We start from the raw sequence: 24,267 nt of genomic DNA on the forward strand, positions 1-24,267 counted from the left end.
TTTTCCTGGCAGTTTACCCGCAATGCAAATAAACTGTTCACGACCCCCCACTTCGGTCACTAGACCGTGTAATCACTAACGTGATATCAGACAATCGTCTCTTTTCTCAGGTTATATTACTCCTTTCAGGGCAATTTGCCCGTCGCAAACACGGACGTTCCTGCGCATGCGCCTCGGCCGAGCGGTTACGCAGCTGAGAGAAGGCGCGAAGGTTGGGAGAGGAGCGTTGCTGCGCATGCGCAGTCATCACCAGTGTGCGAGTTCTCTGAGGTGATTGTGCCACGGCGGAGCTGCTAGGCGGCAGATTGACGTTATTAGCGGTTTATATCCTCTCAGGTGGGACTACAAGTCTCAGCAGGGCTACAAGTGTGTTTTATAACTGCGGGGGGTCAGTTTTAATGGTGTGAGGTAAATTTTGGGCCTTTTTTTTTTTGTGAAACTGAAGGTAAAAAACCATCAGGCCTGGCGCCATTTTGGATTTTTTTTTTTAAATGTTTGTAAATTGTCAAAAGTATTTGGTGTAGACAGAAACAGCCCCACTTCTTGTATGCCATGGTCAGAAAAGGTGGTCCTGGATTCGACTGCTGTTTTGTGATGTGGTTATTAACCCCCTAGTGACCACTAATACGCCTTTTTACTGACTTAAACAACGGGGGTTTTAGCTAAACAACTGGTTTTAATTAATCATTACATGTTCCCAAAATGGTGCATTTAAAACTATAACTTATCCTGAAAAAAATAAGACCTCATGCAAGTACATTGATGAAAAAACTAAAAAGTTATAGCTCATGGAATGCAATTTAAAAAAATGTACGTGGTCACTAAGGGGTTAATATATACAGGTTCCTGGGTCACAATATATTAACTTCTTGCCCCTCAGACCACGGATAGAAGCCACGTCGAGCTGCATGACCGCGCCCGGTACCTGACAGTGTGAATATATTGTATAAACCCTCCAATTTACACACCGCCATATACTGACCCCCATGACGTCTCTTATCTGTATGTCTACAGCGCTGGGCGAGGGGGTGGTTTTTTATTTTTTTGGTTGTATTATCTGTTCTTTTTATTGATACATTTTTTAGAGTGTGGGTGTTTTTTCTTTTTTTATAATCAGTTTTTGTAAAAAAAAATTGAGGTAAAGTGAGGGAAAGAAAAATGCATATAGGCAATTTTGATGTATTTTTTTTCCCCCCTCTGTCATTCGCTGTATGGGATCAATATTTTTATATTTTAATAGTACGGATGTCTTCAAACGTGGAGATGACTATATTTATTTTTTAATAATTTTTTGGGAAACTGGGGGAGGGGGGGGGTGACTGTTTTTTTTATTTAATTTTTTTTATATATATTTTTTTATATATTTAAACTTTTTTTTTTTTTTTTTACAATTTTTCATAGCCCGAGGGCCCTTTTTAAAGGGTTTCTACCATCAGAATTAGGTCTCATGCACACGACCGTTGTTTGGGTCCGCATCCGACCCGCCGTTTTGGCATCTCGGATGCGGACCTATTCATTTCAATGTGGCTCCGTTCCGCGGCCCCGCAAAAAAAAATATAACATGTCCTACTCTTGTCTGCGCTTTGCGGACAAAAATAGGCATTTATAATGCTGGCTTCCGTTCCACAAATTGCGGAAGGAAACACGGGCGCTTTCCGTTTTTTGCGGATCTGTGGTTTGCGGACCGCCAAAAACGGCATGGTGTGCATGAGGCCTTACTGTTATGTAGCTGACTGACATTAGCGATGCGCTAATGTCAGCACTACATAACAGTGTGTTTTTTACCTTTTCTCCCTGCAGCCGTTCTGCTAAAATACGCACTTTTATAATATGCTAATGAGCCTCTAGGTGCTATGTGGGCGTAGGTCAGGCATGTCCAAACTGCGGCCCGCCAGCTGTTGCAAAACTACAACTCACAGCATGCTCTAATAGCTGTAAGCTATCCAGGCATGCTGGGAGTTGTAGTTTTGGAACAGCTCGAGGGCCGCAGTTTGGACATGCCTGACCTAGAGGCTCTGTCTACTCACCCTTTACCACGCCCCTCCGTTCTGCCCGCCCCGCTCCTCTTGATTGATGTCCAAGTTCCATGCGTCGTTGAGGAAATCCTGCGCCTGCGCCGTTCACTTCTGTATTCGGCGCAGTGAGTGAGGAATCCGGCACCAGGAGCACGACCTTCACTCACTGTGCTTGCGCCGAATACAGAAGTGAACGGCGCAGGCGCAGGATTTCTTCAACGATGCATAGAACTTGGACATCAATCAAGAGGAGCGGGGCGGGCAGAACGGAGGGGCGGGGTAAATGGTGAGTAGACGGAGCCTCTAGGTGCTGAACATATGCCCACATAGCACCTAGAGGCTCATTAGCATATTGTAAAAGTGCGTATTTTAGCAGAACAGCTGCAGGGATGTAAAAAACACACTGTTATGTAGTGCTGACATTAGCGCAGGGCTTGACAAATTTCCTTGGAATCTAGGAGCCAGCTAAAAAAGTTAGGAGTTTTTTTTTTTTAACCTTATAAAGCCTTATTTTCAGCGACAAAAATAACACCTTAAATTAACATATAAAGAAGTCTAGAACCAAACAGCATGGGCATTAACAACACATATAGCGGCAGTGTAGAGTACCGCGCGCACACAAACAACGGCTCCACCTCTGCATTTAGACCTGGGTTATCAATGTATCTGGGTTCAATCCGGGACATTTTGGCTTTGTAATCGCTGCTTCTCCAATCTCGTGTAACACCAGTGCCGAAGAGCGAGGGAGCGCAAGTTACCTGTAACCCTGAGGTACTGTGGGTAAGGGCTGTAGTTTTAGTCTGCAGCCGATCCGCGTTTTTTTTGCAGGTTGGAGGCGGACCGTTCCCGCGGCTCTGCAAAAAAATATAGAACATGTTCTATTCTTGTCTGTTTTGCAGGACTGGACGTACTGATCCGTAAAATGCAGAATGCACACGGCTGGTAGACTTGTTTTATAGACCGCAAAATCTGCTACAGCCATGAAGTTGGATTTTTTTATCGTCCGTCGTTGCATTGTGACACCATTGAAATCCATTATATTAAATGTCCTGAAATGCGTGTCGCTGTGGAGCTGCGGGTGGCGAGTCTGTCCAGGGTCCGTTGTCCTCATCTTTGACCAATTCTAATATTATCTGAGGTGACGGAGCAGCGGATCAGCAGGATTTTATTGCTGCACTTGTAAGGCTGAAAAAATAAATAAAAATCTGTTTATAATGTTATGTAAATACCCAGGCCCCTCGCTGATCTGTATGCCTAACCCCTCCCTATTGTATCCTCTTGCCCGCCCAGACATGTGCGCATGCGCAGGTTAATGCCACGGTTCGCGTCATCTACTGGTGAGCTGCGGCATTAAAGGGGTCCTCTCACTTCATTAAGTGGCATTTATCATGTAGAGAAAGTTAAACAAGTCACTTACTAAAGTACAGGGTGGGCCATTTATATGGATACACCTTAATAAAATGGGAATGGTTGGTGATATTGACTTCCTGTTTGTGGCACATTAGTATATGTGAGGGGGGGGGAAACTTTTCAAGATGGGTGGTGACCATGGCGGCCAATTTGAAGTCGGACATTTTGAATCCAACTTTTGTTTTTTCAATAGTAGAGGTTCATGTGACACAACAAACTCATTGTGAATTTCACAAGAAAAACAATGGTGTGCTTGGTTTTAACGTAACTTTATTCTTTCATGAGTTATTTACAAGTTTCTGACCACTTATAAAATGTCTTCAATTGTGTTGGATTGTCAATGCAACCCTCTTCTCCCACTCTTCACACACTGATAGCAACACCACAGGAGAAATGCTAGCACAGGCTTCCAGTATCCGTAGTTTCAGGTGCTGAACGTCTAGTATCTTCACAGCATATGCTGTGCAGCACCTGACACTACGGATACTGGAAGCCTGTGCTAGCATTTCTCCTGCGGTGTTGCTATCAGTGTGTGAAGAGTGGGAGAAGAGGGTTGCATTGACAATCCAACACAATGGGCAGCACATTGAACACATTTTATAAGTGGTCAGAAACTTGTAAATAACTCATGAAAGAATAAAGTTACTTTAAAATCAAGCACACCATTGTTTTTCTTGTGAAATTCCCAATAAGTTTGTGTCACATGACCCTCCTCCTATTGAAAAAACAAAAGTTGGATTCAAAATGGCCGCCATGGTCACCACCCATCTTGAAGTTTCCCCCCTCACATATACTAATGTGCCACAAACAGGAAGTTAATATCACCAACCATTCCCATTTTATTAAGGTGTATCCATATAAATGGCCCACCCTGTATTTATTATCCATATTGTCTCCTTTGCTGGCTGGATTCATTTTTCCATCACATTATACACTGCTCGTTTCCATGGTTACGACCACCCTGCAATCCATCAGTGGTGGTCGTGCTTGCACAATATAGGAAAAAGCACCAGCCTATGTGATCTCCCATGGTCCCGGCCACCAGAGAAGCTGATGCGTTTTCCTATAGTGTGCAAGTTCTTACTGAAGTGAGACAACACCTTTAAATGGCGCTTGCGCACTGCATGTCTGTGCCTCTGCCCATAGTGAGCAGAGCACTGCGCATGCCTGAGTCTGGTGAAAAAATGTGCAGGACAGAACTGAAGAGGATGACGCAAGATCATTACAGGGCGGGCTGGAGGAGGAGGAGTTAGGAATGCAGATAATTTGCGTGCCCTTATTTGCATAACGTTATTAACTTGTTTTTTCAGCTTTACTTTTACTAGATGGGACAAAAACAACAAACGTACTATTATCATTCGGGATAAGTGAATCAACTTCGGATGAAACATCCGAAGTCGATTCGCATAAAACTTTGTTTCAATACTGTACAGAGAGAGCGCTCCGTACAGTATTAGAATGTATTGGCTCAGATGAGCCGAAGTTATTAGTACCTTGGAACCAATCCAGAGTTCGGGGAAATGGTTTATTACAGTAGACATCAATTTATGAAGTTATTACCTGAAGTCTCGCGAGACTTCGCAAAGTAATAACTTCAGCTCATAGGAGCCAATACATTCTAATACTGTACGGAGAGCTCGCTCATATTGAAACCGTTTTGTGCGAATCGACTTTCGGATGTTTCACGCTACATAGGCAGTCCAAAACAGGCAGCAAAATCCACACAAAATGACATGCTGCAGTCTACGCTACGTGTGGTCGCACCCTAATGATTCACAGACCCCACCTACTTGTGTGCGCCCTCTGACAGTTTGGACCCACCTGGAGCATAGGGCTTCTTTTTAGTGTCTTTTTATTTTTATAAAGGTTCCAAGCCGTCCCAATTCGGACATTTGCATCTTTCCATGGCCCGTTGCTCCACAGGGAGGACACGGGTGCACGCACTGCTTTCTATTCAGTGGATCGATGAAAACCACAGATTGCACACAGATTCCCTCCACGGGCGCTCCATCCTTCACTGAGCCATTCGCTTAGAAAATTGAAGTGTTAAGAGAGAGTTTTCTTTTCAAACGCAATAAAATGGATCGGGGACAGTGAAAAGCAGAAGTTCTACATCTGCCCCACTGTATTTTACTACATTTTTATAATTAGCTATAAACTTTACAGTAACATCTGTTCTCTGTGCATAACGTGGTGTGTGAATCCAGCCTGAAGGGGAAAAACGCCGCAGTGAGAGGCTCCTTAGCCCTTTAAGGACCCATGGGTACGGTCCCTAAACATGGCGCCCGCTCGCATGTGCAGGGTGCGCCTAAGCCGCAGGGTTTCTGCGATTTTAAAGAGCTAAGACCCGCGGCACATGTATGCGATCAGCCATAAAGCTGATCGCATACATCTTACCTTTCAGATGCCGTGGTCAAATGTGACCACGGCATCTGCGCAGACTAGTACTGGAAGTCGCTCGCTTCCGTTCCGGTAACAGCGCTCCCCGACAGAGATCAGGGAACCTGTTACCTTGCGCTAATTGACCAAAGCAGGCTTCAGTGTCAATTAGATGTATAAACCAATACAGGCCACCAGGTGGCAGCCTTGTATTGGTATAGTGCAAATTAAGTCTTTAACCACTTCAGCCCCGCTAGCTAAAACCCCCTTCATGACCAGGCCACTTTTTACACTTCTGCACTACACTACTTTCACTGTTTATCGCTCGGTCATGCAACTTACCACCCAAATGAATTTTACCTCCTTTTCTTCTCACTAATAGAGCTTTCATTTGGTGGTATTTCATTGCTGCTGACATTTTGACTTTTTTTGTTATTAATCGAAATTTAACGATTTTTTTGCAAAAAAATGTCATTTTTCACTTTCAGCTGTAAAATTTTGCAAAAAAAACGACATCCATATATAAATTTTTCGCTAAATTTATTGTTCTACATGTCAATGATAAAAACAAAATGTTTGGGCAAAAAAAAAAATGGTTTGGGTAAAAGTTATAGCGTTTACAAACTATGGTACAAAAATGTGAATTTCTGCTTTTTGAAGCAGCTCTGACTTTCTGAGCACCTGTCATGTTTCCTGAGGTTCTACAATGCCCAGACAGTAGAAAAACCCCACAAATGACCCCATTTCGGAAAGTAGACACCCTAAGGTATTCGCTGATAGGCATAGTGAGTTCATAGAACTTTTAATTTTTTGTCACAAGTTAGCGGAAAATGATTTTATTTTAATTTTTTTTTTCTTACAAAGTCTCATATTCCACTAACTTGCGACAAAAAATAAAAAATTCTAGGAACTCGCCATGCCCCTCACGGAATACCTTGGGGTGTCTTCTTTCCAAAATGGGGTCACTTGTGGGGTAGTTATACTGCCCTGGCAATTTAGGGGCCCAAATGTGTGAGAAGTACTTTGCAATCAAAATCTGTAAAAAATGGCCTGTGAAATCCGAAAGGTGCTCTTTGGAATATGTGCCCCTTTGCCCACCTTGGCTGCAAAAAAGTGTCACACATGTGGTATCGCCGTACTCAGGAGAAGTTGGGGAATGTGTTTTGGGGTGTCATTTTACATATACCCATGCTGGGTGAGAGAAATATCTTGGTCAAATGCCAACTTTGTATAAAAAAAAATTGGAAAAGTTGTCTTTTGCCAAAATATATCTCTCACCCAGCATGGGTATATGTAAAATGACACCCCAAAACACATTCCCCAACTTCTCCTGAGTACGGCGATACCACATGTGTGACACTTTTTTGCTGCCAAGGTGGGCAAAGGGGCACATATTCCAAAGTGCACCTTTCGGATTTCGCAGGCCATTTATTACACATTTTGATTGCAAAGTACTTCTCACGCATTTGGGCCCCTAAATTGCCAGGGCAGTATAACTACCCCACAAGTGACCCCATTTTGGAAAGAAGACACCCCAAGGTATTCCGTGAGGGGCATGGCGAGTTCCTAGAATTTTTTATTTTTTGTCGCAAGTTAGTGGAATATGAGACTTTGTAAGGAAAAAAGAAAAATCATCATTTTCCGCTAACTTGTGACAAAAAATAAAAAATTCTAGGAACTCGCCGTGCCCCTCACGGAATACCTTGGGGTGTCTTCTTTCCAAAATGGGGTCACTTGTGGCGTAGTTATACTGCCCTGGCAATTTAGGGGCCCAAATGTGTGAGAAGTACTTTGCAATCAAAATCTGTAAAAAATGGCCTGTGAAATCCGAAAGGTGCTCTTTGGAATATGTGCCCCTTTGCCCACCTTGGCTGCAAAAAAGTGTCACACATCTGGTATCGCCGTACTCAGGAGAAGTTGGGGAATGTGTTTTGGGGTGTCATTTTACATATAACCATGCTGGGTGAGAGAAATATCTTGGCAAAAGATAACTTTTCCCATTTTTTTTATACAAAGTTGGCATTTGACCAAGATATTTTTCTCACCCAGCATGGGTATATGTAAAATGACACCCCAAAACACATTGCCCAACTTCTCCTGAGTACGGCGATACCAGATGTGACACTTTTTTGCAGCCTAGATGCACAAAGGTGCCCAAATTCCTTTTAGGAGGGCATTTTTAGACATTTGGATCCCAGACTTCTTCTCACACTTTTGGGCCCCTAAAAAGCCAGGGCAGTATAAATACCCCACATGTGACCCCACTTTGGAAAGAAGACACCCCAAGGTATTCAATGAGGGGCATGGCGAGTTCATAGAAATTATTTTTTTTTTGCACAAGTTAGGCTACTTTCACACTAGCGTTCATGGGTCCGTTCGTGAGCTCCGTTTGAAGGAGCTCACGAGCGGACCCAAACGCCTCCGTCCAGCCCTGATGCAGTCTGAATGGACGCGTATCCGCTCAGACTGCATCAGTCTGGCGGCGTTCAGCCTCCGCTCCGCTCGCCTCCGCACGGACAGGCGGACAGCTGAACTTGCAGCGTTCGGGTGTCCGCCTGGCCGTGCGGAGGCGAGCGGATCCTTTCAGACTTACAATGTAAGTCAATGGGAACGGATCCGCTTGAAGATGTCACCATATGGCTCAATCTTCAAGCGGATCCGTCCCCCATTAACTTTACATTGAAAGTCTGAACGGATCCGCTCAGGCTGCTTTCACACTTAGAATTTTTTCTAAGTAATTAATGCAGACGGATCCGTACTGAACGGAGCCTCCGTCTGCATTAATATCGGATCCGTTCAGAACGGATCCGATCAAGCGCAAGTGTGAAAGTAGCCTTAGCGGAAATAGATTTTTTTTTGTTTTTTTCTCACAAAGTCTCACTTTCCGCTAACTTAGGACAAAAATTTCAATCTTTCATGGACTCAATATGCCCCTCACGGAATACCTTGGGGTGTCTTCTTTCCGAAATGGGGTCACATGTGGGGTATTTATACTGCCCTGGCTTTTTAGGGGCCCTAAATCGTGAGAAGAAGTCTGGAATATAAATGTCTAAAAATGTTTACGCATTTGGATTCCGTGAGGGGTATGGTGAGTTCATGTGAGATTTTATTTTTTGACACAAGTTAGTGGAATATGAGACTTTGTAAGAAAAAACAAACAAAAAAAAATATATATTTCCGCTAACTTGGGCCAAAAAAATGTCTGAATGGAGCCTGACAGGGGGGTGATCACCCATATAGACTCCCTGATCACCCCCCTGTCATTGATCACCCCCCTGGTAAGGCTCCATTCAGACGTCCGTATGATTTTTACGGATCCATGGATCGGATCCGCAAAACACATGCGGACGTTTGAATGGAGCCTTACAGGGGGGTGATCAATGACAGGGGGTGATCAGGGTGATCACCCCCCTGTAAGGCTCCATTCAGACGTCCGTATGATTTTTTCAGATCCGCAAAACACATGCGGACTTCTGAATGGAGCCTTACAGGGGGTGATCAATGACAGGGGGTGATCAGGGTGATCACCCCCCTGTCATTGATCACCCCCCCTGTAAGGCTCCATTCAGACGTCCGTATGATTTTTACGGATCCATGGATACATGGATCGGATCCGCAAAACACATGCGGACGTCTGAATGGAGCCTTACAGGGGGGTGATCAATGACACGGGGTGATCAGGGAGTGTATATGGGTGATCACCCCCCTGTAAGGCTCCATTCAGACGTCCGTATGATTTTTACGGATCCATGGATACATGGATCGGATCCGCAAAACACATGCGGACGTCTGAATGGAGCCTTACAGGGGGGTGATCAATGACAGGGGGTGATCAGGGAGTGTATATGGGTGATCACCCGCCTGTCATTGATCACCCCCCTGTAAGGCTCCATTCAGACGTCCGCATGTGTTTTGCGGATCCGATCCATGTATCCGTGGATCCGTAAAAATCATACGGACGTCTGAACGGAGCATGACAGGGGGGTGATCAATGACAGGGGGGTGATCAATGACAGGGGGGTGATCAATGACAGGGGGGTGATCAATGACAGGGGGGTGATCAATGACAGGGGGGTGATCAATGGTGATCAGGGGTTCATAAGGGGTTAATAAGTCACGGGGGGGTAGTGTAGTGTGGTGTTTTGTGCGACTTTACTGACCTACCTAACAAAAGGGACCACCAGAGGACCAGGTAGCAGGTATATTAGACGCTGTTATCAAAACAGCGTCTAATATACCTGTTAGGGGTTAAAAAAATCAGATCTCCAGCCTGCCAGCGAGCGATCGCCGCTGGCAGGCTGGAGATCCACTCGCTTACCTTCCGTTCCTGTGAGCGCGCGCGCCTGTGTGCGCGCGTTCACAGGAAATCCCGGCCCTCGCGAGATGACGCGTATATGCGTCGTTGTGCGCAGGGCTGCCGCCTCCGGACCGCACATCTGCGTTAGGCGGTCCGGAGGCGGTTAAAGGGAACCTGTCACCTGGATTTTGGGTATAGAGCTGGGGACATGGGTTGCTAGATAGCAGCTAGGACATCCGCAATACCCAGTCCCCATAGCTCTGTGTGCTTTTATTGGGTCAAAAAAGCAATTTGATACATTGCAAATTAATCTGATGAGTCAGAGCTTGAAAATATGACCCTTTGTTGACACAAGTAAGATATAACTCTTTTATGTTAATTTGCATAAAAGGCGAGAAGTACAAAAATGCATAATACTTATTGAATTTGTCCGCAAATGAAATTAAAAAAGTGTAATTTATGTGTTTAGGGTAACACAATAAACATTTAGAAACGCTCAGTGAGGGTAGCATAGTAGAGGTGACAGGTTCCCTTTAACCACTACCCGACAGCCTAACGCAGGATTGCGTCCTGCGGGCAGCCGGGTTATTCCTCCTGGACGCGCCGGCGCGTCATCTCGCGAGACGCGAGCTTTCCTGTGAACATGCGCTCACAGGATCGGCAGGTAAACTAGTTGATCTACAGCCTGCCAGCGGCAATCATTCGCTGGCAGGCTGTAGATGATATTTATTTTTGAACCCTTGAAAGGTATATCAGACGTTGTTTTGTTAACGGCGTCTAATATACCTGCTACCTGGTCCTCTGGTGGTCCCTTTTGCTTGGATCGACCACCAGAGGACACAGTCAGCTCTGTAATAAGTAGCACCACACTACACTACACCACCCTCCTGTCACTTATTAACCCCTGATCACCCCCCTGTAAGGCTCCATTCACACGTCCGTATGTGTTTTGCGGATCCGCAAAACACGGGCACCGGCAATGTGCTTTCCGCATTTTGCGGATCCGCACATTGCCAGAACTATATAAAAAATGCCTTTTTTTTGTCCGCAATTGCGGGCAATAGGACATGTTCTATAGGCTCTACAAAAAACGCAGTGTTCGCCTGATCTTGTGCTCACACTTGCGTTCAGTCCGCCCCACCGCAGTGACAGAAATTTTTGCTGATCACTGCAAAAACACTGTAAAATCTCTGCTGCGCTATAAAGATCACTTTTGAGGGGCATGGAGAGTTCATATAAGATTTTTTTTTAGGCACAAGTTAGCGGAAATTTTATTTATTTTTTTAATTTTTTTTGTTTTTTCTTACAAAGTCTTATATTCCACTAACTTGTGACAAAAAATAAAATCTCACATGAACTCGCCATGACCTAACCCCTATCACATGACCTAACCCCTCCGATGAACACCGTAAAAAATAAAAAATATAAACTGTGCTAAATAAACAATTTTTTGTCACCTTACATCACAAAAAGTACAACAGCAAGCGATCAAAAAGGCGTTTGCCCACCAAAATGGTACCAATCTAACAGTCACCTCATCCCACAAAAAATGAGCCCCTATCTGAGACAATCGCCCAAAAAATAATAAAACTATAGCTCAGAATATGGAGACACTAAAACATCATTTATTTTTTATGTTTAAAAAGCTGTTATTGTGTAAAACTTACATAAATAAAAAAAATATACATATTAGGTATCGCCGTGTCCGTATCGACTGGCTCTATAAAAATAACACATGACCTAACCCCTCAGATGAACACCGTAAAAAATGTAAAATAAAAACTGCTAAATAAACCATATTTTGTCACCTTACATCACAAAAAGTGTAATAGCAAGCGATCAAAATGTCACATGCACCCCAAAATAGTGCCAATAAAACCATCATCTCATGACGCAAAAATCATACCCTACCCAAGGTAATCGCCCAAAAACTGAATTATGGCTCTTGGACTATGGAAACACTAAAACTATGGAAAATTCTATTATTTTTTTTTGCTTCAAAAATGAAATTGTGTAAAACTTGCATAAATAAAAAAAAAAAGGATACATATTAGGTATTGCTGCATCCGTGACAACCTGGTCTATAAAAATATCACATGATCTAACCTGTCAGATGAATGTTGTAAATAGCAGAAAATAAAAACGGTGCCAAAACAGCTATTTCTTATCTTGCTTTACAAAAAGTTTAATATAGAGCAACCGAAAATCATATGTACCCTAAACTAGTACCAACAATACTGCCACCCTATCCCGTAGTTTCTTAGATGGGGTCACTTTTTTGGAGTTTCTACTCTAGGGGTGCATCAGGGGGCTTCAAATGGGACATGGTGTTCAAAAAAAAAACAGTCCAGCAATATCTGCCTTCCAAAAACCGTATGGCATTCCTTTCCTTCTACGCCCCGCCGTGTGGCCATACAGCGATTTACGACCACATATGGGGTGTTTCTGTAAACTACAGAATCGGGGCCATTAATATTGAGTTGGGTTTGGCTGTTAACCCTTGCTTTGTAACTGGAAAAAAAAATATAAAAATGGAAAATCTGCCAAAAAAGTGAAATTTTGAAATTGTATCTCTATTTTCCATTAATTCTTGTGGAACACCTAAAGGGTTAACAAAGTTTGTAAAATCCGTTTTGAATACCTTGAGGGGGTAGTTTCTATAATGGGGTCATTTTTGGGTGGTTTCTATTATGTAAGCCTCGCAAAGTGACTTCAGACATGAACTGGTCCCTAAAAATTGGGTTTTTGAAAATTTCTGAAAAATGTCAAGATTTGCTTCTAAGCCTTGTAACATTCCCAAAAAATAAAATATCATTCCCAAATTGATCCAAACATGAAGTAGATATATGGGGAATGTAAATTAATAACTATTTTTGGAGGTATTACTATGTATTATAGAAGTAGAGAAATGGTAAATTGAAAATTTGCAATTTTTAAAAATTTTTGGGTAAATTTGGTATTTTTTTATAAATAAAAATTATTTTTTTTACTTCATTTTACCAGTGTCATGAAGTACAATATGTGACGAAAAAACAATCTCAGAATTGCCTGGATAAGTCAAAGCGTTTTAAAGTCTGTAAGGTGAAATATGTCTGTGTCCTTAAGGGGTTAATAAAAATTATTCAAAAAGTCGCACACACTTAATATTGGTATCACTGAAAAGAAGTCCTCACACAGCCGCGTACACATAGCTATAAAAAAATTATAGATGTCAGACTATGCTTATGAAAAAAAATTTTTTTTTTCCTCAAAGGTTTTAACTTTTTTTTTTTCAGTATTAAAACGCAAAAAAAATTATACAAGTGTGGTATCGTTGGAACCGTGCTGACCTGGAGAATGAAGATAACAGGTCAATTTTACCGCACAGTGTACAGTGTAAAAATAAAGAAAAAACTTTTTTACTACTTCCTGCTACATTAGGCTATGTGAATGGAAAAATAAAAAAGTTAGGACTATGGGAAGGCCGGGAGTGAAAAACGAAAACGCTAAAATAGAAAATCCCAGGGTCCTTAAGGGGTTAAGACCTCCATGTTTGCCTGAATAGGGAAAACTGTGTCTTTTAGGTGCCAAACCCCCAAAAACCTGGCCAGCAATTGACTTTAATTGTTTAACATCTTCTAACTGCATAGTAGATCTCACTGCCTTTAATAATGGTTCCATATCTTCAGTAGGAAAAAGTGCTCGGCCTGCTTCATCAGAGGAAAAACTATTACCGTATTTTCCGGCGTATAAGACGACCCCCAACTTTTCCATTTAAAATCTAGTGTTTGGGCTATACTCGCCGTATAAGGCCTCATGCACACGACAGTTTTTTTTCACGGTCCGCAAAAACGGGGTCCTTGATCCGTGACCGTTTTTTCGTCCGTGGGTCTTCCTTGATTTTTGGAGGATCCACGGACATGAAAAAAAAGTCGTTTTGGTGTCCGCCTGGCCGTGCGGAGCCAAACGGATCCGTCCTGAATTACAATGCAAGTCAATGGGGACGGATCCGTTTGATGTTGACACAATATGGTGCCATTTCAAACTGATCCGTCCCCATTGACTTTCAATGTAAAGTCTGGAGTTCTTTTATACCATCGGATTGGAGTTTTCTCCAATCCGATGGTATATTTTAACTTGAAGCGTCCCCATCACCATGGGAACGCCTCTATGTTAGAATATACTGTCGGATATGAGCTACTTCGTGAACCTCAGATCCGACAGTATATTCTAACACAGAGGCGTTCCCATGGTGATGGGGACGCTTCAGGTTAGAATACACTACAAACTTTGTACAAGACTGCCCCCTGCTGCCTGGCAGCACCCGATCTCTTACAGGGGGATATGATAGCACAATTAACCCCTTCAGGTGCGGCACCTAAAGGGGTTAATTGTACTATCATATTCCCCTGTAAGAGATCAGGGCTGCCAGGCAGCAGGGGGCAGACCCCCCCCCCCCCCCTCCCCAGTTTGAATATCGTTGGTGGCACAGTGTGCGCCCACCATCGCCCCCCCCCCCTCCCTCTATTGTATTAAATCGTTAGTGGCACAGTGTGCCAACCACCATCGCCCCCCCCCCCTCCCTCTATAGCAGTAACATTGGTGGCAGTGTGCGGTCTCCCATTCCCCCCCCCCCCCATCATTGGTGGCAGCGGAGTTCCGATCGGAGTCCCAGTTTAATCGCTGGGGCTCCGATCGGTAACCATGGCAACCAGGACGCTACTGCAGTCCTGGTTGCCATGGTTACTTAGCAATAGTACAACAGTAGAAGATTCATACTTACCTGCTTGCTGCTGCGATGTCTGTGAACGGCCGGGAGCTCCACCTACTGGTAAGTGAAAGGTCTGTGCGGCGCATTGCTAAAGAACTGTCACTTACCAGTAGGAGGAGCTCCCGGCCGTTCACAGACATCGCAGCAGCAAGCAGGTAAGTATGAATCTTCTACTGTTGTACTATTGCTAAGTAACCATGGCAACCAGGGCTGCAGTAGCTTCCTGGTTGCCATGGTTACCGATCGGAGCCCCAGCGATTAAACTGGGACTCCGATCGGAACTACGCTGCCACCAATGATGGGGGGGGGGGAAACTGCCACCAATGTTACTGCTATAGAGGGAGGGGGGGGGGGGGCGATGGTGGTTGGCACACTGTGCCACCAACGATTTATTACAATAGAGGGAGGGAGGGGGGGCGATGGTGGGCGTACACTGTGCCACCAACGATATTCAAACTGGGGGGGGGGGGGGGGTCTGCCCCCTGCTGCCTGGCAGCCCTGATCTCTTACAGGGGAATATGATAGTACAATTAACCCCTTTAGGTGCCGCACCTGAAGGGGTTAATTGTGCTATCATATCCCCCTGTAAGAGATCGGGTGCTGCCAGGCAGCAGGGGGCAGTCTTGTACAAAGTTTGCAGTGTATTCTAACTAGAAGCGTCCCCATTACCATGGGAACGCTTCTGTGTTAGAATATACTGTCGGAAATGAGTTTTCACGAAGTGAAAACTTAGATCAGAAAAAGCTTTTATGCAGACGGATCTTCGGATCCGTCTGTATGAAAGCAACCTACGGCCACGGATCACGGACACGGATGCCAATCTTGTGTGCATCCGTGTTCTTTCACGGACCCATTGACTTGAATGGGTCCGTGAACCGTTGTCCGTCAAAAAAATAGGACAGGTCATATTTTTTTGACGGACAGGATACACGGATCACGGCCTCGGCTGCAAAACGGTGCATTTTCCGATTTTTCCACGGACCCATTGAAAGTCAATGGGTCCGCGAAAAAAAAAACGAAAACGGCTCAACGGCCACGGATGCACACAACGGTCGTGTGCATGAGGCCTAAGACTACCCCTGAATTCCCAGCCCTCCCTGTCTTCAAGACTATCTTCTCCATTCTAGGGAACTGACTGGGATCTGTGGATGGCACTGTTATGGGGAGGGGGATCAGTGGATGACACTGCTATGGGGGATCTATGGATGACACTATATAGCATATTATGCTATATGTGTCATCCACAGATCCCCGACGCTCACAGGATTACATTTATAGACTGTAATCCTTAACTTTAATCAGCGCTCATCTATTTACTAGAGTACCTTACTCTCAGCTCCGGTAACAGGCAGTGCTGGCGGCGCTCACTCACTGACGTCACGTTCCTGTGCCGCCTAGTGGGGGGTGAGCGCCGCCCGCACTGCCTGTTACCGGAGCTGAGAGTAAGGTACCCTATTTAACAGATGAGCGCTGATTAAAGTTAAAGTTACGGATTACAGTCTATAAATGTACTCCTGTGAGCGGTAGGGCTCTGATATGCTAACCCCAAAGCAAGCGTCCCCGTCACCATGGGAACGCCTGGGGGTTAGAATATACCATCAGATCTGAGTATACCCGGCGTATAAGACGACCCCCGACTTTTAAAAATTATTTCTAGTGTTAGAAAGTCGTCTTATATGCCGGAAAATACGGTACTAGCAAATTCACTATAGGCATCAAAATTCCACTTATCTTCATCTGACACATCTGAATCAGAATCCACAATCTGTCTAGATCCACTTGCGGAATGAGGAAAGAATTGTTTCAAAAGTTTAAAGAGGACCTTTCATGGGTCCGTACATAATTAAGTAAGTAGCAGGACATTTAGGGCATACATGGTTACAGTGATTCCCAACTTGTATAATTTTTCTTGCATTTTAATACTGAATTTTTTTTTAAAAACCTTTTGAGGGAAAATGAGGGAATTTTAAAAAAAATTTATAACCATATTCTGACCCCTATAACTTTTTTGTAGTTATGTGTATGGAGCGGTGTGAGGGCTAATTTTTTGCAGGACGATCTGTTCATTTTCAGTGATACCAATTTGAAGTGTGTGCGACTTTTTGATCACTTTTTATAAAAACATTATTGGGTAGTTGAAGTGAGAGAAAATTTCAAATTAGCTGTTTTTCATTTTTTTCCGGTTACGCCTATTGCCATATACCATTAACCCCTTAAGGACACAGCCTTTTTACACCTTAGGACCAGGCCATTTTTTGCAAATCTGACCAGTGTCACTTTAAGTGCTGATAACTTTAAAACGCTTTGACTTACCCAGGCCGTTCTGAGATTGTTTTTTCGTCACATATTGTACTTCATGACACTGGTAAAATGAAGTAAAAAAAAAATTTTTTTTTTGCACCAAAAAATACATAATTTAACAAAAGTTTGGAAAAATTTGCAAATTTCAAAGTTTCAGTTTCTCTATTTCTGTAATACATAGTAATACCCCTAAAAATTGTGATGACTTTACATTCCCCATATGTCTACTTCATGTTTGAATTATTTTGGGAATGATATTTTATTTTTTGGGGATGTTACAAGGCTTAGAAGTTTATAAGCAAATCTTGAAATTTTTCAGAAATTTACAAAAACCCAATTTTTAGGGACCACTACAGCTCTGAAGTCACTTTGCGAGGCTTACATAATAGAAACCACCCAAAAATGACCCCATTCTATAAACTACACCCCTCAAGGTATTCAAAACTGATTTTACAAACTTCGTTAACCCTTTAGGTGTTGCACATGAGTTATTGGCAAATGGGGATTAAATTAGAGAATTTCATTTTTTTGCCTAATTTTCCATTTTAACCACCTCCGGACCGCCTAACTCACGGATGCGTCCGGAAGGTGGTTGATCTACTCCTCCTGGACGCATCCGTGCGTTATCTCGCGATAGCTGAGATTTTCTGTGAACGCGCGCACACAGGCGCGCGCGCTTACAGGAACGGAAGGTAAGCGAGTGGATCTCCAGCCTGCCAGCGGCGATCGCTCGCTGGCAGGCTGGAGATGTGATTTTTTTAACCCCTAACAGGTATATTAGACGCTGTTTTGATAACAGCGTCTAATATACCTGCTACCTGGTCCTCTGGTGGTCCCTTTTGTTTGGATCGACCACCAGAGGACTCAGGCAGCTCTGTAAAGTACCACAAAACACCACTACACTACACTACACCCCCCCATCACTTATTAACCCTTTATGAACCACTGATCACCCCCCTGTCATTGATCACCCCCCTGTAAGGCTTTATTCAGACGTCCGTATGATTTTTACGGATCCACTGATTAGAGTTGTTGCGATACCAAATTTTTGATTCGGTTTCGATACCATGAAAAAGTATTGCGATACTCGATACCATTCGATACCATGCGAAAAAAATAAACAAAAAAAGCCACGTGCATTCCTCATTTTTAAAAATGGCGAATCGCGCAGTTTTTATTTTATTTTTTCTGTTCCGGCATTCACCACCTAGATTTTTTTTTATATTTTAATAGTTTTGGACTTTTCTGACGTGGCGATGTAATATGTTTATTATTTATATATTTTATATGTGAAATTGGGAAAAGGGGGTGATTTATACTTTTTTTACACTTTTTATTTAATAACTATTTCCCCCTTAGGGGCTAGAACCTGGGATCTTTCATCCCTTGTCCTATTCAGCCTGATAGAGCTCTATTAGGGTGAATAGGACTTCACACTGTCCCTGTTGCTCTGTGCTTTGTGCACACAGCATCAGGGATGTTACCATGGCAACCAGGGCTTCTGTAGCGTCCTGGCTGCCATGGTAACTGATCGGAGCCCCAGGCTTACACAGCTGGGGCTCCGATCAGAAGCTGCCACTGCACCACCAATGAGGGAGTGAGGGAGAGCCGGCGGCGTAACAAAGGATTCTGAGGCGGCGCTGATGTCCGAAAAGGAGGAGCAGGGCACGAACGGCGGCGGGTGCTGGCGGCATCTGGAAGACATGCACATCCCCTTGGGCACCTTAGTTGGATGAATGACAGGTTAGTTATAACGTTTTTTAGACAAAATGAGCCTACAGATTTCAGTTATAAGACCACATTAGGAATCAATAAAGCTCCCTGAACATAACCATATTTTTAAATGGAGGGGCAAAAAACTGGTGACAGAATCCCTTCAAAGGGGCTTTTTGAGACTTTTATACTGATGATCTAATCTTCTGCATAGGTCATCAGTATCTGATTGGTGGGAGTCCAACACCCGGGACCCCCGACGATCAGCTGTTCGAGAAGGCAGTGGCGCTCCTGTGATTGCTGCAGCCTTCTCTCTGCTTTGCCTAGGCCAGTGATAGGCAAACTGCGGCTTTCCAGCTGTTGCAAAACTACAACTCCCACCATGCCCTGCTGTAGGCTTAAAGCTGTAGGCAGTCTTTGCATGCTGGGAGTTGTGGTTCTGCAACAGCTGGAGAGCCGCAGTTTGCTTATCACTGGCCTAGGCCATGCGACAGCATTTTTCTGAGCTGAGCTGCAATACCAAGCACAACCACTATACAACGTACGGCGCTGTGCTTGGTGAGCACAGAGAAGGCAGCGGTGCTCACAGCAGCGCCAGTGCCTTCTCAAACTGCTGGTCGGCCGGGGTCCCGGGTGTCGGACCCTAACCTATCAGGATAGGTCATCTCGGAAAACCCTTTTAAGTGGTAAAAGAATGACAGAGCCTAATTGTAAGGATCCTTCTACATGTGACATAAACATCTCACCCCTGGATCTGCATATGGATTACCACCAAATGTCACTGATCCTGTCTCATCCTTTGTCGAGGTAGTTTAAAAAAAAAAAATAATCTTCTGGCTTATTCACACAGTGCTGTTGAATCTTGCTTTTTGCTGCTAATTTTGGTGATGCAGCGATACAGCATGGCCGCCCTCTAGTGGTGACTATGGATTTTTATGTAGCTCTATGGCTAATCAGGGGACTTGGAGCTCAGGAAATCAAAGCTCTGACCCTTTATTACGATGTTTTAAGAAATTAATCAGCAAGGATGGTTGGATCAAAAAATGACTCGATAAAAGGAAGTGCAGACATTTTATTTGGTGTCCCCCCTACCCATTTTAGAAAGGTGTGTGCAGTCTGTTACCCTTGTCATCATGCAAATAACACATGAATATGTGCACAGGTCTGTGAGGTCTGACCACTAGGACCTCACAGATTCACCTGTAGAAACGTGTGCACTCAGGATTTCAGGACCTCCCAAGGTCCAGGCAAGAGCTGCCACCAGGGGGCTCCCTGATCGTCTGCATTGGCTTCAGTGGGAGCTGTATGAGTCTGTGCAGGGAGCTCCCCCAAGTGGTGACCACAGGCAGACTAAATGTGAGTCCATGGCTGTGTGAAACATGCTCCAAGCCCTATACGATTTGTGTGTAATAAAAAGCAGATGGTTTTAAATTAATGTACATTAAATAAACATGGCGGATAGCAGCTGGGAAAAAAATCATGTCCGAAGGTCGACCAGGTGACGGGAGTGTATGGGAGGGTGACGTTTCCAATCTGTAAGGGCTCATGCACACGACCGTATGTTTTTTGCGGTCCACAAAAAATAGATCTGCAAAAAATACAGATGACGTCCTTGTGCATTCTGTATTTTGCAGAACGGAACAGCCGGCCCCTAATAGAACAGTCTAATCCTCCTCCGTAATGCCGACAATAATAGGACATGTTCTATTTTTTTGCGGAACGGACATACGGAAACGGAATGCATTTTTTTTTTTTTTTTGTTTTGTGGACCCATTGAAATGAAGCATACAGTCCGCAAAAAACGTAACTGACGCGGAAAGAAAATACCTTTGTGTGCATGAGCCCTAAATAAGAGTGACATTGGCTCGGCTTTCACATGTATGAACCTTGTTAGATCATTTGGACACAGACGCGGGATCCTCCTCTATAATCTACAACAGTGGTTGCTCTTTCTTTATGAGCGTCTCCTGTTTTGGCAGATTCAAGTCGTATTACATGGACAGCCCTGAGTGACTGCCATGTCATACTACACGTCCCTCTGCCAGCTGCCGCCTCCACCTGGCTGTTTGCCAGGGTTAAAGAGGACCTTTCATGGGTCCAGACATTATGAAAAAACTAACATGATATGTAGGGCACTGTGCACGGATGTAATATCACTTACTAGTTTGTCTGGGCGCCGCTCCATTTGCCTGCTGTGCCCCCCTGCAGTTTTCCTGCTTGGTACGCTAATGAATAGCATCGGTACGGGGAGGAGGAAACGGCCCTCAATGGGCGAGAAGGAGTGTTTATATTTTTTTAAATTTTTTTCTCCCATTGAGAAATAGGGCCGTCTCGCCTCCCTGTATTGATGCTATTCATTAGCATACCAGTTGGGAAAACTGCAGGGGGCACAGCGGGCGAACGGAGCAGCGCCCAGACAAACTAGTAAGCAATATTACATATCCTGCTAGTTATTTCACAATGTCTGCAGTCTGGACCCATGAAAGGTCCTTTTTAATTAGCAGCGAGACTTGGGTGAGAGGGCTAGTCTCTGATAAGAAGACCCATATTGGGACCATAGAACGGACCCAACGGTGAAGAGACGGAACAAATGGAAAAGTAAAAAAGAATAAAAATAAACCAAATTGAATTCTTTTTTTTTTTTTTTTATTGTTCAAAAAAGTAGGCTCCTGTTTTCAGTTTGAAATGGATCTCTTTCCTTTGCAGGAATAGAAGATGAGTGGACGAGCCAGAGCCCGCGGGAGAGCACGTGCCAGGGGGCAGCCCAGCCAAGGACAGCCTGGACAGGTTCTGTGCCTCACACTCATGGGGTCCTTGTGGGGTCCTCCTCATAATCATTTTAATTATATCTACATATTACATATTGTAATTATATTGACCCTCCGTTATAGAGCTTGTGAATGACAGGGACGGACATGACAATGTCAGGTCTATTTGGGGACCAGATTTATGTAAGTCTTACGTCCTTCAGGGCGACATAGTGGTCTGCTCCAGAATTCGGGTTCCAGAATTGGTTTTCGCCCCATCCAGAGCCGATGCCTGGCTGTGATGCAGAATCTTCTCTGTCTGCAATGGAGACCAGATAAGCTTCTTTTATGGTGGCTTGCCTGAAGGTCGGCAGATGCAGTCTTTGCTGTTCTGTTAGACGCTGTGTGCAGGTGAATCTCTCCATGATGTGGGGACACGGGTCACCCTGCAGTATGGAGTACACCAGTGAAGAGAACCTTGCATCTCCCACCATGCATTACTGCTGGGCATGCTCTGGCAGCAGAATCATTGGGCAGTTTTTTATCACATTCTTTCCTGCTTACAGGAGCAAGAGGCTCAAGAACCTAAACGCTCTGAAAGACCCCAGCGGCCACCACAGGAGCCACCAGCCGAGCCTTTGCTTGTGGGAAGAGGGCGCCAGAGAGGCCCGCCAGCAGTGGAGAGACCTCCGACTGATGGTAAGTGACCTTAATGTGCCAGTGTTAAAGAACCAAGCTGCTTTAACTAAATGCTGATCCCCCTCATTGAATATAATTTGGGGGAGACTAGGGGGGTCCTTTTTCTGAACCCTCAGGTTAATTTTTTTTACTTTATGTAGCTGCTTCTCTGAGTCTGCCTGTCCTCTTGCTCGACCTTTTCCTGCTGCCTAAACTGCATGATAGGAAAGCAGGATAGGTGGGCAGACAGCCTGGGGTGCATGCTGCCCAGTGGGACGTGTGCAGATTAGCTATCATGGGGTAGGTTATGCCTGGCTATGGGGAGGAGAGGGTTTCGAAATGAAAGTTTATTGAGATCCCAAAGTTTAAGTAGCACCCCCTCCTGTCTGATCTATCGAACTTGGTCTGGACTACATGGCGCAGTGTCAAGTGACAGTGTTACAATGGGTGGCACATAGCAGGACGTGCAGTTGACCTCACTAATCACACTTGATGTCCAGGCCTGGCTTGCTCGTTCTGTGATGGTCGGCAGGCTTGGTGGTGGTAGTGCCTCTGTGCAGTGGAGCCCATCTCCAGCCTGTGCTAGGACTTCATTTTCAGTTCCACTGCTGTATGTGGGTTTAGTTTTGGACACATGTAACGCTTTAACATGCATGTATCAGGCTCTAACCTTATTCTGTCTCAGTTCTGCAGCTTTCAGCGGGATTTCAGGACATATCCCTCGGAGAACGGGGTGGCCGCAGGCGTGACTTCCATGACCTTGGAGTGAACACCCGGCAGACCATAGAACATGTCAAAGCATCTAAATCTGGTGATGATGTCCCTACCTTTCCTCTGTACATTTTTTTTTTCCCAAAAGAAAAAGATAATTGTGAAAGCCTGGTGACAGAAATGTGGGCGTCATTGCAGCTCTCGGTGCTGTCATCCTGGTTTACTAGACCCCTGAATAGAAATTATATTTAAGGATTCTGCTGTACATAACGCTGCTTCTGTAATTCTGCATGTGTATTATTGGAGATACTAGTAGAGCCCAGAGGGCGACCCCTGTGAGAGCCGCCATATTGGTTATATAGAATGACTGAAGAGGATGACTGTGAGAAAAGTGTAAACTCTTTACATGCTATAACTTGTAGGTGTTTCTGGGAGCTCAATTCAACTTGTGACCAACCACATCAAGCTGATCTCCCGACCCCAGTGGGTCTTGTACCAGTACCACGTTGACTACAACCCCCCTATGGAGTCCAAGCGCCTGCGGTCTGCCCTACTATACCAGCACGAACAGACCATTGGGAAGGCGCGCGCATTCGATGGAGCAGTATTGTTTTTACCAAAGAGATTGGAAAAGGTAAATTTCTACTGTAGAAAATGAGCAAATGGAACCCTTTCATGTAACCTACTAAGGTCTCATGTATTCTGTATTGCATCCAATGGCGTTACCAAACGTTTTTCCAGCACAGTAAACTTTTTCCACTGTGATTCTGTCTCTGGTATATACTCCCTGCATTCAGGGGAATTCAGTGGATGTGCAGAGTTGCTGTCTGTGTGTCTGTCCTTGAGTTTTCCAGAAGATGCATCTTGTGAAAGCCCATCACAGATGCAGCAAATTGAGTCCTGAATTAGAGACACATATGCGTTGTGCTGAGTCCCAGTTTGCCCGTGTAGGGCAGGTCAGTGCCATCGGTGGAGCACGATGGAATAGTGTCCGATTGATTTGATGTTTTTTGTTCTCTTTTGAAGGTCACCGAAGTGTTTAGCCAGACTCGAAATGGAGAGAACGTGAAGTTGACCATCACTCTGACCAACGAGCTTCCACCGACATCGCCAACCTGCTTTCAGTTCTACAACATCATTTTCCGGAGGTCGGATGACTGTTTTTTGTTGAGGGGTTTTCCCTCTAAAAATACTCATCCTCTGTCCACAGTATAAGGGGATAAGTGTTTGATTGCTGGGGGTCTGACCTGTGGTGATCACGAGAAT

General features: G+C 44.4%; 1 protein-coding gene across 2 annotated transcripts in view; it reads left to right on the forward strand.

Annotated features, from left to right (window-relative positions):
• The first annotated feature begins 263 nt into the window (after window positions 1-263).
• The window catches only part of PIWIL1 (piwi like RNA-mediated gene silencing 1), a 108,153-nt gene continuing 84,149 nt past the window's right edge, over window positions 264-24,267 (forward strand). For both annotated transcript variants that reach the window (XM_044286371.1, XM_044286372.1), the window contains exons 1-6: window positions 264-336; window positions 21,572-21,652; window positions 22,179-22,311; window positions 22,976-23,101; window positions 23,424-23,635; window positions 24,028-24,149. In XM_044286371.1, coding sequence (XP_044142306.1) covers window positions 21,581-21,652; window positions 22,179-22,311; window positions 22,976-23,101; window positions 23,424-23,635; window positions 24,028-24,149 — 665 coding nt within the window. In that variant the 5' untranslated portion in view covers window positions 264-336; window positions 21,572-21,580. The remainder of the gene's footprint in view (window positions 337-21,571; window positions 21,653-22,178; window positions 22,312-22,975; window positions 23,102-23,423; window positions 23,636-24,027; window positions 24,150-24,267) is intronic.

This window comes from Bufo gargarizans, chromosome 3, assembly GCF_014858855.1.
Source record: "Bufo gargarizans isolate SCDJY-AF-19 chromosome 3, ASM1485885v1, whole genome shotgun sequence".
In the NCBI taxonomy this organism is placed as follows: domain Eukaryota; kingdom Metazoa; phylum Chordata; class Amphibia; order Anura; family Bufonidae; genus Bufo; species Bufo gargarizans.